The sequence below is a fragment of the Mesocricetus auratus genome, unplaced genomic scaffold, assembly GCF_017639785.1.
Source record: "Mesocricetus auratus isolate SY011 unplaced genomic scaffold, BCM_Maur_2.0 Super-Scaffold_100006, whole genome shotgun sequence".
Classification (NCBI taxonomy): domain Eukaryota; kingdom Metazoa; phylum Chordata; class Mammalia; order Rodentia; family Cricetidae; genus Mesocricetus; species Mesocricetus auratus.
In genome coordinates this window covers 49224054-49240737 of record NW_024429190.1, presented here as the reverse complement: position 1 = coordinate 49240737, position 16684 = coordinate 49224054, and the positions used below count along the sequence as shown (strand labels likewise).

At 34.6% G+C, this 16684-nt stretch overlaps 1 protein-coding gene across 2 annotated transcripts in view; it reads left to right on the top strand.

The window, feature by feature from the left end:
• The window catches only part of Gabrg1 (gamma-aminobutyric acid type A receptor subunit gamma1), a 68985-nt gene extending 56886 nt beyond the window's left edge, over positions 1-12099 (top strand). For both annotated transcript variants that reach the window (XM_040747154.1, XM_040747155.1), the window contains exon 9: positions 9615-12099. In XM_040747154.1, coding sequence (XP_040603088.1) covers positions 9615-9884 — 270 coding nt within the window. In that variant the 3' untranslated portion in view covers positions 9885-12099. The remainder of the gene's footprint in view (positions 1-9614) is intronic.
• Positions 12100-16684: the final 4585 nt, after the last annotated feature.

Genomic DNA, 16684 nt, shown 5'->3' with positions numbered 1-16684 from the left:
CTTCATATCCTGCTTCACAGGTATCACACACACTCACACACACACACACACAGAGAGAGAGAGAGAGAGAGAGAGAGAGAGAGAGAGAGAGTGACAGAGAGAGAGAGAGACAGAGAGAGAAGAGAAGAGCAGCGAAGGGAAGGGAAGAGAAGAGAAGAGATAGAGCCTTGTCCTGACATGGTTCTTGGAATCATAAAACCCATTGTCAGTGACACATCTCTTACAACACAGCCACAATTTTAATCCTTCCTAATAGTCTACCAACTGGGAAGGAAGCATTTGAGTCTCTGAGCCTATGGAGGCCAGTCTTATTCAAGCCATCACAGTCCCCCATCCCCACTTACTCCTTCATTGTCCTTTTGTTACCTCATATTACATGATTCCTATTATTCTCTCTTACTGTATTTTGACTTGAGTTGCAGAATCCTAGGTTCCATGTATGCTCTACACTCACACTTCATTTTTGTTAGGCCTTCCCATGAACACTCTTGTCTACAATCCCTATTACTCCACTAGGTCATCTATTGTTTCTGCCCCCCAAATTCTGTTTTTCTATTTTTATTTAAAATAGTATTCTACCACCTCCTTCTCTAAATGCATGTTCCTCACCAAAAGCCCTTTTCGCTATTCCTACTCTCCACATGCCCTGAATGCCAAACATACGAAGGAAAATAACTGAGAGAGAATATACATTTGTCTATTGGTGCCTAGCTGAATACATCATGTGTAACTTTTTCAGTTCCATCTTCTGCCTGCAAATTTCTCCCTTCATTTTCCTTTAAAATTGAGTAATATTCCATTGTATACATACATGTACCACATTATGCACCACATTTTCATTTGTCAATTGATGGATATGGGTGCATTCCATTTCCTAAGTATTGTGAATAAACAGCAATCAGTATGAATGTGCAAGGTTCTTTATTGTAAGCTATAAGGTATGTTGAACTTATATGTAGGAATAATTTACACTTGGTCATATGTAGATCTTTTTAATGTTTGCAGAAATGTGCCTACTGATTTTCTGAGTAGCTAAACTATACTCCCATTAATAATATGTGATACTGACGAAAGCCAAGATCCTATGAAAGGGACAAGACCAAGAGAGCTCCATTCCATAGATGCAGGAATGGTTTAATAAATCTATATCAATAAGTGCTATGTATGTTTAATAGACTCCGAACATTTCCACTAAGACCAGGGACAATACATGTTTTCTCATAATGTATATCCAATTAGTGCAATGTTCTTTCATACTACTGTATTTTACATAGGTGAAATAGTATCTAAATGTATTTAAAATACATTTTTTGAAGCTGGTCGTGATTTTTCACACCTGTTATCCTTGTATTAGGAAGGCAGATGAAAGGGGGACTGTCATGAGTACTTAGCTATAAAATAAGACCTTGCATCAGTACAACAAAACAAAATATTAATAACATCAAAGATTTTCGTTTTTTATTTCACATGTGCATGTGGATTTCCAATAATGAGTGGCACACAGAATTAACAACTTTTCAGAGCAAGTTCTCTTTCAAGGTTAAAACCCAGGAAGAGCAGAAAGTCATAACTGTTACATTTTCCCTGGTTTCTGTAGAATTAAACTCCTTCACTCCACATTCCCAATCACAGTGGCTAAGTTACAGATTGCATCTAGCATATAATTATATGTTAAAATTGATTTTAATCATTCTAATACATGTAACAAATTATTGAGTGCAATTTGAGTTTATAATAGCACCGATAACAACCTGAATGCAATATCTAACATTCATTGAAGGTTCCAGGCAGATTTGAGCATTTTACCTGGTTTCATTTGTGCTCAAAGAAACCCTAAAAACCCAGGTACAGTTATTTTCACAAGGATGGCTCTGTCAGTGATGAATCCAAGATTCATGCTCAGCTCTTTTTTGAGCACAGAGCTCCTTCTTTCTGGTCTTCCTTTTAATGTTTTCCTCTGTTCAAAGTGTTTAGAAAAGTAGACTTTCATTTCACAAATATTGACAAAGTGACAGAATGCTACTGATTTCAGTAAAATAGTTTTAGAACAGAGTATGCTAAAACTCAAATAATGACAGTGCAAGACATCCATCCTTGACAAGAAGCTTGTAAAGCTGTTATAGCATGTGCCCCATGAGACTCATGGGATCAAATTATTTCTAAGTTTGGAGATACTGTATTTCATTTTCTTCTTTTATGCTATTTACTTTAGAAACTTTGACATGATTTTAATTCTCCTTTATTTTTCATATAATATTTTAAGAGTTAAAGCCTAGTAAACTTTGCACCTAGGTCCTATGATGTTCATTGTCAAAGAAGACATTGGAAGTTGCAAAAATCTGAGAACTTGCTTTACTCCACAAATCTTTGACTGTCACAACTTCACATCAATTTAAAATATCACATTTATCCTGCCAAATGGATAAAATACAAAAGAGGAATGATTTACACTTAAATACTCACTGCTTGATTCAAAATAAACATAATTATCATTGTAAATACAGTTTAAGTGGGGATGCAGTATTATATATACTATGCATGAAGAGGTCAGAGGAAAATATATGGGATGGATTTCCTCCTTCCATTTTTATGTGGATTCCAGAAATAAACCTGAGGTTGCCATGTCTCCAAGACAAGGATTTTACTCATTGAACCATTTTGTATGCTTGTCCCCTGATAAATTTAAAAAATATGCTTCTCTATTTTCTTATAACCAAGATCAAACTTCCGCCTTCCATCTCATCATTTAGTCCCCATTTTAAAGTTTAAATGTCCACTCCTATGTGTAGCAATTGTCTTCATTGTATTTAATTTCTAAAACTTTTTTAGAAATTCTTATAATAAAAATAACTGACATTAACACACATGTAATATACAATGCTATGTGAGTTTTATAGTTTTTTAACACTGATATGTAACATGGGTATATTACTAAACAAAACAAAGCTCATGTGTGTTTGAAAAGTTACCCAGTACAACCCCAGGTCAGAATATACAGAAGACAGGTCCTAATGTCATGTTGACTTAGACGAGCTGAAGCATAAAAATGGAAACTTAAAATTATGTTTTTTAAATAATTAATTTAAATAAATATATTAAAAACTACTGAAGCCTAGATACAATTTTACTGTAATTATTCAAGAACAATCATATGTTTTGTCTGTTATGTTTAGCAACAACCTCAGCAAATTAAATACTAAAAATAAAAAAGAAGTTATAAGGAAATGCCAGTATTAAAGTATTAGATGCTAACTAGCAATAGTTCATGGTTGACATTTTAATTTAATGGAGTGTATAAAAATATTTTATAGACATTCAATAACCCTTTCTCTGTCTTGCATGCTTGTTGAGATGCATATTTTATTATCTCTTGCAGCATTAAATGACAACTTGTAAAACTGGGACCAGCCAACAAATTTGTATTCCTGCCTAGTTTGTATTCAGCAACGTGGTCTTGCTGATCTAAAGCACTGATGCAAGTGCCAGAGAGCTCTGTCCATTTCCTCTCACTTTTTCCATAAAACACTTGATGGAATCTAAGTTTTCCATTCTTTCCATCCCAACAGTGCAGCCCAGACTCAGCTCCTGCAGTGTCTTATGCTTCTTGTTTCAGATAACTGCTCTCCCTTCTCTCTCTCTCTTTCTCCTTCCGTAAAAGTCTGAACTTTCATTAAGAAGCTAAAAAGTCTGAATAATCTGTAGTCCATTATTTTCCCTGCCAATTGTTTATGATAGGAAATATAAAATGCCCTGAATATATATACACATATGGAGATATATTCATGTACATATATATTCATATGTATATATGTTCTCATATATGAAGAGATGACATCTGAGTACAATATATTGAATAATAATATGCAATTTTATTAAGATGTTTTCTACTTTCCACATTAAATAGTTCATTTTATCTTCCTTTCTGTATTCCCTTTTTCTCTCCTCTTTCCTTTATCCATTTTATCTTTCATTCATTTCTTTTTCATTTATGTTTTTCTTTAATTATTGTATTTAGTCTGCCTATCAGTGACATCTGAAGAAATCCATATCCCATTCAATATGTGGGTTTCATCTCTTAATAACACCCACCATTAAATGATTTGGGTACAGTTATTGAACGAAAAATCATCGAGGTTATGTTAACTGTGCTGGACTATGAAACAGCACCCTTGTGGAAGCCATCACCTCACCAATGAAGAGCATTTTATGTGGGAGCTTCAATTGCTGATAGGCTATCAGAAATCTCACAAAGCCATGAGAGACCTACCCTTTGAGATGGTGTACAAAACTGAAGAGAGTACTGTCTTAATTTTAGTCTCTCAAATTTGTTAAAGTGTCAAATGACAGGTATTTATTTTTTTATAAATGTAAAGGCAATTTGGAGACAACAGAAATTGAATGTGTACTCTGCTTCCAGGAGTGTTTAGAGCCAGGGAGCCAGGTGTAGGCAAACTTGCAGACAGGCATGGTGTCCCGAATTCCATCCTCCACATTCATGTAAATACTGACATATAGTAATATTCTTCCCAGGATGCTGTGCACATTTACCTACCTCAAACCCTGTTTAAAATAGAAGCAAGTAGATAGCTTACATGCATTAGCATCCAATATTGACTTCTAGCTCCCTTACACAAATATGTCATCTTTATACAGAATTGAGAATCTGATTTTGAGGGCTGGGACGCTCATCCATGTTACCTTCACTCTGCTTCAGTTACTGTTTTCAATAGCACATTGTTTCTTGAGCTAGTACAATAGCCTCCAAATTTATCACCTTTCCTATTTTTGCCTATTAAGGACACACATTATGCATGCACATACATTTATGTACTCATTGCACTCATGAAAACATATGGGCACATACATGTAAAATATAATAAATAATTTACAAAACCAAAGTATTCATATAGGCAAGAGAACTGTCAATGAGAATGGTAGTGTCTAAAATGTTTTTCAAAAGCAAGGTATTTAACTAAAACAAATACCAATAAGGTAATAGTTGTTTTTAAAAGAGCATGAGATGGCTGAGAGGCCAACAGGGGACTGATCTAGACTCCATGAATGTAGTGTCAGTAAAGAAGCCACAGAAATCACTGGGACCTTGGGTAGTACATCAGTGTTTACCATGGTGTATGAATGAACTTTGGGAGCCCATTCCAAATAGAGGGATGCTCTCTCAGCCTGGACACATTGGGAAGGGCCTAGGTCCTGCCCTGAATGAAATGACAGGCTCTGGAGATCCTCCCAAGGAGGGCCTCACCCTCCCTGGGGAATGACGTGGGGGTTGGGTGGGGAGCTTGGGGGGCTGTTGGAGGGATTAGGGAGGAGGGGTGGGAGAGGGAGCTGGGATTGACACTTGAAGCATTCATGTTGCTAATTTAAATAGAAACATATATTGAGGGGAAAAAAAGAGCACGAGAGCTGCTATTCCCAAAACTGTCAATCACCACAAATCAGGGTCTACACTAGCTACATCTCACATCTATGGAGCACGGAAGACATTGTGAAGTATGGTCTGTGAGGTACAGATTAATAGACACATAGCGCTGAAAAGAGGGTGATGCAAATGTGGATCACATGGCTCTGTTTTCTTTTCATTTCAAGTGAGAAGAATCCATTTATAAAGCATTTACATTAAGTCTAAAGGAAGTTTGGTGGTGAAAAATTTCAGAGAGTGTAGCACTGTTGAAGTAGTCACTTGGAGAATAAGTTGAAGTTTTCAGAAGAATAAATTGGGAGACTATTACAAATAGGGAAAAACCACATGAACTGGTTTTTGTCTTAGAGCTTGGAATGGGGGAAGACAAGCTTATGTCCAGCAATATGACATCTAATACAGTAGCTGCTAGAGACTGGTTAGGTGCATTCAAACTGATATAAGCTGAACAAAATTCAAAACATAGTATCTTTATAGTATTATTACAGCACATGCCTAATAGTCACATTTGGCTTCTACACTGGGCAAAATCAATAGAGGATATTTTCCTAATTTCATTGGACACCACTGGCTTACAACTGCAGCTTTAGGGATGAAATTACCCATTTTGAAGACAGACCAGAGTTTGTGGGCAGTTTGTGCATATCCAGTGTCATGTTAAGACTATAGCTTTTATGCTTTTTGTTTTGGTGTGTCAGAGAAATTTCCAAATGGAATGGCATAGTGGTATCTATATACTGTAAAGATAATGGGAGATAAGGACACAGTGTGTATTCTTTAATTGCTGAAGAGGTGAGACCAAAATTTGGAGACTGCTGTAATAGGTTAAGAAGTTATCTGGAGCCTCAAGGGGAGTTAATGTGTGCCTACCAATCCTCCAATTTACATAAACCCTCCTTTTCGTAAAGGGCTAATGTCTTTTCTAGCCAGTACAAGTCTGCATGAATAAACATTAACCTACCCTTCAGAGAATGTAACAGAATAACAAACACCTGTGTCAATCTGCAATTTCACAAATCATAAAAGATCTTTTTTCTTCTGAAAGGGTGTTGGACAACGTTCCCGGGAGGTGTTTTTCTGATATTGGTAATATGTGGAATAGAGAAAAAAATGCTGCTTAAATAATTATAAAATGTCAGCGCATGGCGGGATGTTCAATGAGACAGTAATCATTGAATGTCGATTGCAGCAACAGCCAGGTGATGTGCCTCGCGTGCAATGAGGCCCCACTCACAGTTAGCTGTTTTGTCATCCTAATAGCATCCTTTCATGTTACCCTTCATAGTCTAAATAAGCAGATTGATCACTGAATGAGACTCTCATTTTAAAAAGCCTAAATTGACACTAATAGCAGTATTTGAATGCAGTTGTAGCCAATGAACAAAAACAATAACGTATATGTGAGGAATGAAGGTTCAGAGATTTCAGAATTAAAATTATGTCCATTCTTGTGGCTTTCTTTTCATGGATATTTTCACTTATTTACAATAATTGTATAGACTATTTCAAAGCAACACTGACAGAAAAGGAGAAAGGTTGTTTGAAATATGGCATTTTTACATATATATGTGTTAAATTTTACATGTACATTTATGAACAATTTCAATGCCACTTTTGTATCCTCTTAACTCTAAATTTTATCATGTTTTACAATGTAAAACATAAATACAAGCTTATTGTCCATCTTTTTAATTGATATTGTTACCCTTTATTTCTGTGAATTTTACTGCTTCTTTCTAAATGATTTATTGTATTTTATTATGTGTATGATGACTGTGTGCGCATATGTGCATTGAGTACAGGGACCTTAAAGTCCAAAAGAAGAAAGTGGATCCCTCGGAACTACAGTTACAGGTATCTGTGAAGCATTCATATTGGGTGCTAGGACATCAATCTCAGCTCCTCTGAATGAGTCATACGCCTTATGTGCTCTTATGTGAGGCCTTTCCCTACCCCTTCTGGACTATTTATTGTGTGTAGAGTATAGTCTTCCTTTCCAGTTGCTTGGGCCCTGCCACGCTGTCTGAACCCACAAATAACACACTGGACACTATATTAACTATGAAGCTTTTGGCCATTTGTTTGGTTTCTTACTGGCTATTTCTGACATAAGTTTTTTTTTTTTAATAGCTTGTTTTACATGTCAATCCCAGTTCCTTCTCTCTGCTTCTCCCCTCACCTTTTCCCTCTCTCCCTCCCCAACCCCCCCCCCCATGCTCCCAATTTCAGGAACTCTTGTCCCTTTCCCCTTCTCCTGGGTCCATGTACTCCAGAACAGATGATAAGAAGCTAGGACTATCCACTTTGTTAACGTGAGGTCTCCCACTGAACCCAGGCCTCACTAAGTATGCTACTAGGCATAGTCATCTTATCCTTGGATCCTCTGTCTCTTGTCTCCCTAGATCTGTTCTAATCATCAGCCACCACACCTGCCAGTCATTTAACTTGATTCTGAGAATCTGTGCTTGACTGCTCTGACTTGCAGAGCAAATGCTCTATCCATCAATCCGTTTCTCAGCCTGCATGAGCTCAATGTTTAATACTTATCATTCTGTATTTTTCCTATTCAATAGCTTTGAATTATAATTCAAATTTTAAGAAGGCCACATATCTGTTTGATTTTTAATACTTCCCACAAATATCTTACATGTCTTTGCAAAAACAGCTTTTCAAAATTTAACTTAAAGAAAAGATGATCAACATCTACATTAGAAAGAATTAAGCTTAGTAAAATGATTTTTATAGTTTTGACTTCTAATTTTTTGCTTCATGACAACAAAAAAGTGAGTATACTGAGAATTAACACCCACAACTTAGGTAAATCAAGACATTCAGAAAGTTCTGAAGGACAGAGGGTAACTAAAGTCCTCTTGTCATTTTAAAGGATTGTTTTTCTTGTAACTGTTCTTGTTGTTAGCAGTGTGCATACTTGTGCTTTACCATGAAGTTTATAATCTGCTATGACATGACCTTTTCACAAAGCAATAACAACAGAAAAGCAACAGCAGTAGTAAGTGCTGACTACTTGCCACCAAATGCTTGCTGTACATGCCCCATTTAATCACCAAGCTTATCTATCATATTGCAATTGCTACCTTTGAGTGGCGGGCATCTCAGAAACAGAGGAACAGCCCCATTTTATGTTCCAGTTCAAGCAAGCACTGTTTCATGGAGCACATCTCTCCGAAGTGTGTCTAAAGTGCTTCATCTATGTTACACAGCCTTTGACTCTCACCCGAGTTATGATATTTTCAAATATTATTCATATCACAGATGGATATTCAGATCCTGAGTCAATATGGTTTCTCAGCAGGTAAAGATACATGCTACAAAGACTGACAGTCTGTTCAATATCAGGCCACAAGAACTTGACATATATCTTGTAATATATGCATGTTCATTCTTACACACCTGCACACAAATACACACACAAAGAAATCTAATAAAATAAAAATTTTACTCAGAATCTATGATGAAATATTATTTTGATATTTACCTCAAATAGTCCTGGTAAAATAAGAGTTGTCAATACCATCAAACAGAGTTTGATTTTTCTGTAATATGTAATAAAATCTATGTAGGCGCTAAAAGAATATCCACAGGAGGGATTGCTGCATTATTCAAATGGGCCTAGGCTTGCACATCTATTGCTTCTAAACAGAGTTTTAAAATGTTTATAATGTGGCTGTTTGCATTGACTCTTTCCTATATGTGTCATATTTTTCTGTCCTTTCTGGCTTTCAAACTGTTTTCAACAGCAGAATGTTTCTTCTTGTTGTTCTTTTCTCATTATAACCAAGATAAGTAAATTATATAGTGTTCAATATCAAAATACTTATGTCATTGTAATTGTGAATGTTCAACACCACAGGAACATAAAGGTTATTCTCATTTTATACTTAGATTCATGGTTAAGATTTTTGTAGCTTAACTTTCTAGAGGTATTTAATGAGTTTTATTTCTACAGTGGTTTTTTTCATCATTTTGGGGATAGAAGAAAATTTAATCATAACAGTAAATCGAAATCTAAAAACACATTGTAATGGAACATGATCAATATTTGGAAGTCCTTTTTAAAAGACTCATTATCAGTTTCCTGCAGCATCCTTGGCAGGGCTATGTTTATTTTCTTTGATTCTGTATCTTTGTCTCACAGTCTCATTTATCATTTTCTCAGGTATCCCCAGGCCTCCATGCTGGTTCCACCTTGATCCCCATGAACAGCATTTCTCTGCCTCAAGGGGAGGATGATTACGGCTACCAGTGTTTGGAGGGCAAAGATTGTGCTAGCTTTTTCTGCTGTTTTGAAGACTGCAGGACAGGGTCCTGGAGGGAAGGACGGATACACATACGCATAGCCAAAATTGATTCCTACTCAAGAATCTTTTTCCCAACAGCTTTTGCCTTGTTCAATCTTGTTTACTGGGTTGGATATCTTTACTTATAAATTTTAAGTGATAAAAATCATAAAAGCCTGGCTTAGTCCAATGTACTCAGTTGTATTCCAGTAACATGAAGTTTAAATTTAAAATGAAAGAGTCCATTGGTAAAAATCTGAATGGTACTGTTATAAGACTAGGGCTTTCATACACAAGTAAGACAGAAGTATTCAGGTTAATTTATCTAAATGGACATGAAATTGATAGTCAGGTACAACACATTGAAATTATAACATATATTTTAATTTACTTTTCTTTATTTTGCTTGTGTACTATTAATATTCGAACTTAATACTTCTGTGAGACATATTTTGAATATGAAATAATTTTAATACATATTTTATTTAAATATAACTATTGCTTATAATGAAAGATTAATGCCTAATATTACAATATTCTTTGCCTAGATTAGTTATTAGTTTAATTTTATTTCTTGTTTTACTTGCCAATTTGGGGATATAGATGATTGTTTAAAACAAAGCCATGATTTTCTCAGATTTACTTCCAGGATATGTTACTCTTGAGAAGAAAATAGTATGTGTGTTAATTCCTTTTTAAATAATTTCTCTTGTGAACTGTTAATGTGCAACTGTACGTATTTATGGATTTGCAAAATAAACAGTGCTGTTATGTCTTATGTTTGAAATGTGAAACAATTAAATCAAACTACTTGGCAATTACAGTTTCTAAAATGGCCAGTTTTATCTGTAATCCTGTGCATTTTCTGCTCAATAGTTAAAAAAATATCAAGCCACATTTAATCTGAAGATTTTTCAAACTTGGATATAAAATACTAAAGCCATTTTTAAATTTTTTGTAATGCAAGATGGGAACAAAATCAAAATTATTTTCTGCTTTGCACGATTTATGAGGTATAAAGTGGTTAGTGCTAAAAGGTTATAATGTACCAACAAAGAAATCAAGTGGGAAGTGTTCTGTTTTCATTATGTGCTACAAAAGAGTGTCACAAATTCAAATAAGCAGTAGACGAAATGCTTGATTTAACAGTGCTTAAGGAATCATCTGGCAATCTAAGCTGCAGATTGTCTTGAAGAAAGACTTAAATATATCTACTGACATTTTATAAAGCAGATATAGTTAGGAAACCTTACCAAAAAATTTATATACCCACTGATTTCTGAGGTGAGTTTTACAACTACATTATAATCACTGTTTTCTTTCTTTGAGACATGTGTGAATCCTTGAAATGCATCTTACAAATGGACTTTGTGAGAGGCATCTGTAGTGAACTTGAGTCAGGACATCCTGAAATCCCTAAAGTGAGAAGCAGGCTCTAGAGAGCCTTGCTGTAGAAAACTTATTGCAGTTGTCAATGCTACATCTGTGAGTGGAGGCTTCAGGTTGGACATAAACAGTAGAAGTCTTCACTGTGAGTCTGGAGAGATGGCTCAGTGTGCATGGCCATTCTATGTTCTTGCTGAGGATCCAGGTTCAGTTCCTAGCATCCACATGGCAGGTTACAACAATCTGTAATACAGGGAGCTTGAAGCTTTCATCTGGTGTGGCTGAGACTGCATGTACATAGTACACATGCATACAAGCAGTCAAATACTCACATACAACATAAATTTTCAATGGTCACAGCAGCTATCCCTGTGAAAGGTATCATGAACAAGGGCGTGTAGGGTTTGAAGAGGAAGCTGCCATGTGGTTGCTTGACACACAGGTTTTTATTTCAATAATTGCTCCACTCGATGTGGCAATCTCTGGGTGAAGCCCAGATGTACATACCATGTGTGTTCCCCAGCTAAATACAACTACTTCATCTTTCTCGCCGTCCTCTTAAAAACACACAAGAATTGAAGGATAATAAAATGTTAATTTTAAATGGATAGCAAAATGAAAATTTATCTATATATGTATTAACATTTAGATATTCTGCTCTCTTACATTGACAGCATTAATTACTGGTATATGTTAATAAGATTAATATTCATTTAAGTTATAAATGAAGTATGGAGTATCATTAAGGGGTAACATGCTTCACAATATTTTTATGGCTATTTCCATATTTGTAGTGATGGCTTGCTCATTGTTAACCATGTTTACTTAAGGGGCTTTTTGGTTTGTATCGAAGCATGACTAATTGTAAAAATACTTTTAAATGCTTGGTATAAATACCCTTGAGTTTCTCATTGATATTTTATTAATGAGGCTAAATGTTGACAATATTTAAAGGTGAAAATAAAATTGTTAAAAATATTATATGTTTTTACATATATTCCTTGTATATAACATTAATTAAGCACTTTGTTTCAAAGCCAGTGGTATAGAATTTAATAGAAAGATTAGAAAAAGAGGCATGCAAACCTAATTACTTCTAAACCTAGAAACAAGCAGATAAAATTGTATTTAGACCTTAAGGAATAACATAGGGCTTAAAACTTATTTTTAAGGAAGTACAACCCAATTCTTGTTTTCCTTATTTTCAAACTTAAAGTCAACTATGATGAACTACTTAAATAAATGCATCTTCTTTTTTTCTAGACGAGTTGTAATAATTTATTAGGTTAATGTGGACATTTTTCCTACACACATGGGAAAATGATTTTTCAATGCTGACATAAAGCAAAAATATATTCACTAGGAATGACAAAAATATCAAACAGGAAGTTGTAAAATCATTTGAAAAGGTGTTAATTCATATAGATCCAGTTTCTATTACACAACCACGATTTAAAATTTTTAAGAAGCTGAATGTGCACAGCAACATTTAATCTACTTAGATTAAACAGCATAGTAGCATTTTGTGTACTCTTGAATTGCATCCTAAGTGGTTTTCTCTATATACTCCATTATATCCAGATTATTATTTTCAACAGTAATTTTCACACAACTTAAAATGCAAACACAAGAACTGGCTTTGCATTTGCTAACAAAGCCTGGCCATTTGGGATGACCTTTGGGACAGAGTTTTGTGTTCTCCCATGTTAAATTGACATGCCTACACCAGCCTGCAATTGAAATAAAATGATGCCAATCAGGGAAACAATGCCAGCTGAGTCTGCCCTTCCTGTGGTAGGACTCTGAGGAGCTGAGTATATTGTGTGTATGGTGTACAGAAAAAAAGTTTCAAGAAATTACTTCCAATTTCTAGTGGAACATATGTTAAATGTCTTAAAATGGCTGCTGTGACACTTCAACCCCAAATCTGGAACCATGAGATAACTAACTATAAAGGGGTTTTCAACATAGAAAATGTGACAAGGATGAAAATAAGCGCTGGTACAGAAATTTGAAAAGTGTGTATACAGATACAGACACAAACACAGACTGTGCAAATACTGGTATAAACATGTTTACTAATTTGTTGTTTATTCAATACTTGGTCATTAGAGTAAATTTACTGATCCCGTTTAAGTTATTTTTTTGTGTAATCCAAGTATAGTTCATACTTAGACAAAATGTATTTACTTCAGACACATGTTCTGAGTGGTGCCCCTGGTTGAAATTTCTTTCTGCTTTTCTGCTGCTGAGCCTTTAGCAAAAGTGCAAACATAATGTTGTCTGTTCTGAAAGAAAAAGGAATCAACCATTTTATTACTGGACAAAGATATCAGAACATGAGAACGTAGTGAATGTAGAATTTTTGCTTACTTACAAAACCATACTCTTGTTTTGTATAGTTGAAGACTTCTTAAAATATATTCATGAATGCTCTAACTTCAAAATGCATTGAATGAATTCTCATTTTTTACATCAAAACTTCATTATGTGGGTTAGTTGGAGAATTTTCCTGCCTGTCCACCAATTTTCTGATATTCTGCTCCTTATTTTATTCTACAACAATTTGAAACCACAGGGTTTAACTCGAACACATTCAATTTTATATTTACTTAATTTTGAGAAATTAATTGATTTTAGATTAATAAACATTGCATTGAGATATTTGAATACAAAGGAACCATTAATTAAATTGCAGGGTGTTTATGCTTTGAATGTGATTGGATATTAGAGATCCAGAATTAACTAATATATACTGTATTTTGAGACCTTCGCATGAAAATCTTAAGTACATGCATGCTTGTGAATGGATACTAAAGCAATTTTTGGATATATTAGTCTTGTTTACAATTGCTCTTTGTTCCTATTTAATTTACATAATCTGTGTTTTTGTCTCATTGTGTATGAAGAAAAGGAATTATATCTTAGAATATAAGTGATGGGTAATCTATTTATGTAATTTTTATAAAATATATTCCTTATTAAAAGTTTTCCACTCAATACATTTCTCAGAGATATTTGCCTCAAAATCTGAACCAAGAAGGATCTTACTATGTAGGCGTTTTTGTTTTTTATTTTTGTGATCATATTTGTAGGAAATATGCTCTCAGTTTCTACATCCAATGGTATGAGTTCCATACATTTTTGTCAATATAAGAAATAAAATTTCCTTGGAAATTCCTGTGAAGAGACAGTTCATATCTTTGAGTAAATAGGAAAAGAATAAGCATAAGGAGTAAAAATCATCACACCTCCATAGAGGTGTTCAATGTAGAACAAAGGAAAACACCAATCTTCTAATTCCCAGCTCTATCAGCTTCCAAGTGCTACTATTGCAAACAGTGAGACATTTCCCCGAAACTTGAACTTCTAATCTGTGGGTGCACTTCTTATTTTTCTTTTTGTTGTATACTCAACAATCCAACTCTAAATTTAACCAGTCATTCAATCTTGTCTTCTCTTTCTCATGGGCCATCATGGTGGAGGGCTTGAAATATATATATATATATATATATATATATATATATATATATATATATATTATATTCTAAAATGATCTAAGATATGGGAATGGTGGAATATGTCCATTATCCTAATACTTGAGAGTTGAGAGGGCACGCAGGAGGACTGGAGACTCCAGGCCAGACTATGTTATTATTCTGTCTTTATAAAAAGTAATTCTCCTGTTCTATTAATTTTTTTCTTTTTTTCTGGAAACTTTTAATGGCTTCCAGTATCTCCCTGTGTTACATTGTAAATCCTATAGTTGATAGTCAGATAGTACACAAAACAATAAAAAAAGTTTTCCACCCCAAATATAAGTTCTTTACAACCAAGAAATACACCCTCCCTCCTCCCACACACTTGGACAAAAATAAATAGAATGTTGTATTTCAGATTGTAAAATGGCTGCTTCACAGGCATGATGACCTGATTTTACATCCCCAGTACCCTTGTAAAATACAAGACATGGTGGTATATGCTTATAAATCACAGTGTTGGGTATCAGAGACAGAGAGAATTCATATGTTCAAATCAATGAGCTCCAGGGAATATGTGAAACCCTGTCTCACATGGTGAGGTGAGGTGAAGACCAATCAAGCACACACACACACGGGCATGTGCATACATCAAATACACACAATTTCATACGGACAAACACATATAATTTTAATGTAAGTAAATCATTATTGGAACTGATATATCTAGTGAGTAGTTTTATTTTTTGACTTATAAACAACCTCTGATCATTTGTCACATGAAATAGATGAATATTTCACCATTAGGCAGTGAAATGAACAAGAACTTGGTGAGGCCGTGAATAAGAAAGATTGTGATAACTGGAAAGCAGGTAAGTAAATGGGGATTATATAAAGATTATAAAGCAGAGTTTACTTAAAAGAAAATAGTTTGTGTCTTGATAAGTCACTGTAATAACAGTTATTTGCATCCATTAAGTGTGCACAGCCACTTCACATAATAAAGTATCAGACTTGTGATTACAGTGACTTTTGTTCTGCTTCTGCCTCCTCATTTTGTGGAACATTTGCAAATGTCTCACAAAAAATATTGCAATTTTGAAAACATTTTGTACCTTCCTGATTCTAAGTATAAAGTAAATCCAGTAACTTTTTATGACATAAAGAGTTTCAGGTTGCATTTTCTTAAAATGTGTCCTTTTGATAGTTTCACAGATAGTACCTTTTCTCTGGTCATGTCAGCATGAAGGTAACTCTGGTTAAGTTTTTTTCATATTTATCTCAATCAAGAAAATTAATCATTTTTGATAAGATGTTTTTAAAGGAACTAAGCTATAAGAGATCAAGTAGGCATGATTGTTCATGATTTTCATTGTTAAGTATGTATTTCTGGACCATTCCAAAAATTAGTTATTTGATTTAAGTTATAATTGCCTCAGTAAATCCAAAGGAAGGAAGGAAGGGAGGAATGAAGGAAAGAAGGAAAGAAGCAAGGAAGGTGGTAGTTTTTCTTGGGTATCTGCTGTGTGCTGCACTTTTAATGAGCTACATATTAATATTTTAATTTTAAGGAATGGAAATGTGTTTCACAATGAGAAAACAAGCTCAGAATGGAAGATCAGTTCTCCAAGCCCTTGAATTTGGAAGTAAAATAGAATTTGTTTACCTCTGATCACATTAACTATCATTCAATTATACAGGATAATCCTGATGGCAAAGTGATTGCTCATTTTCTAACAATTTAACACATTGTTTTCACAAAAGAGAAGTGAGTTCCAGAAAGAGGAAACTCATTCTTTTCTGTTCAAACTGTAAAATCAACACCCCAAGGTGTTCATTGATAGTACAAGAGCATCTTCGTTATTCTCTCATTATTTCCAAAGTGCATTTTGTTTCAGCTGAGTGGTACGTATAGCAAATAGACTTTTAGAGAGATTGGTTAGTTAGGAATGGTAGCACATGCCTTGAATCTCTGCTCTGGGCAGCTAAGGGCAAAATGATTGTGAGGTTAAAGGCAACTGGGCTAGCCAAGGAGACCTTGCAGTAAAATAAGCAAAATAAGCAAACCAACCAACCCACAAACA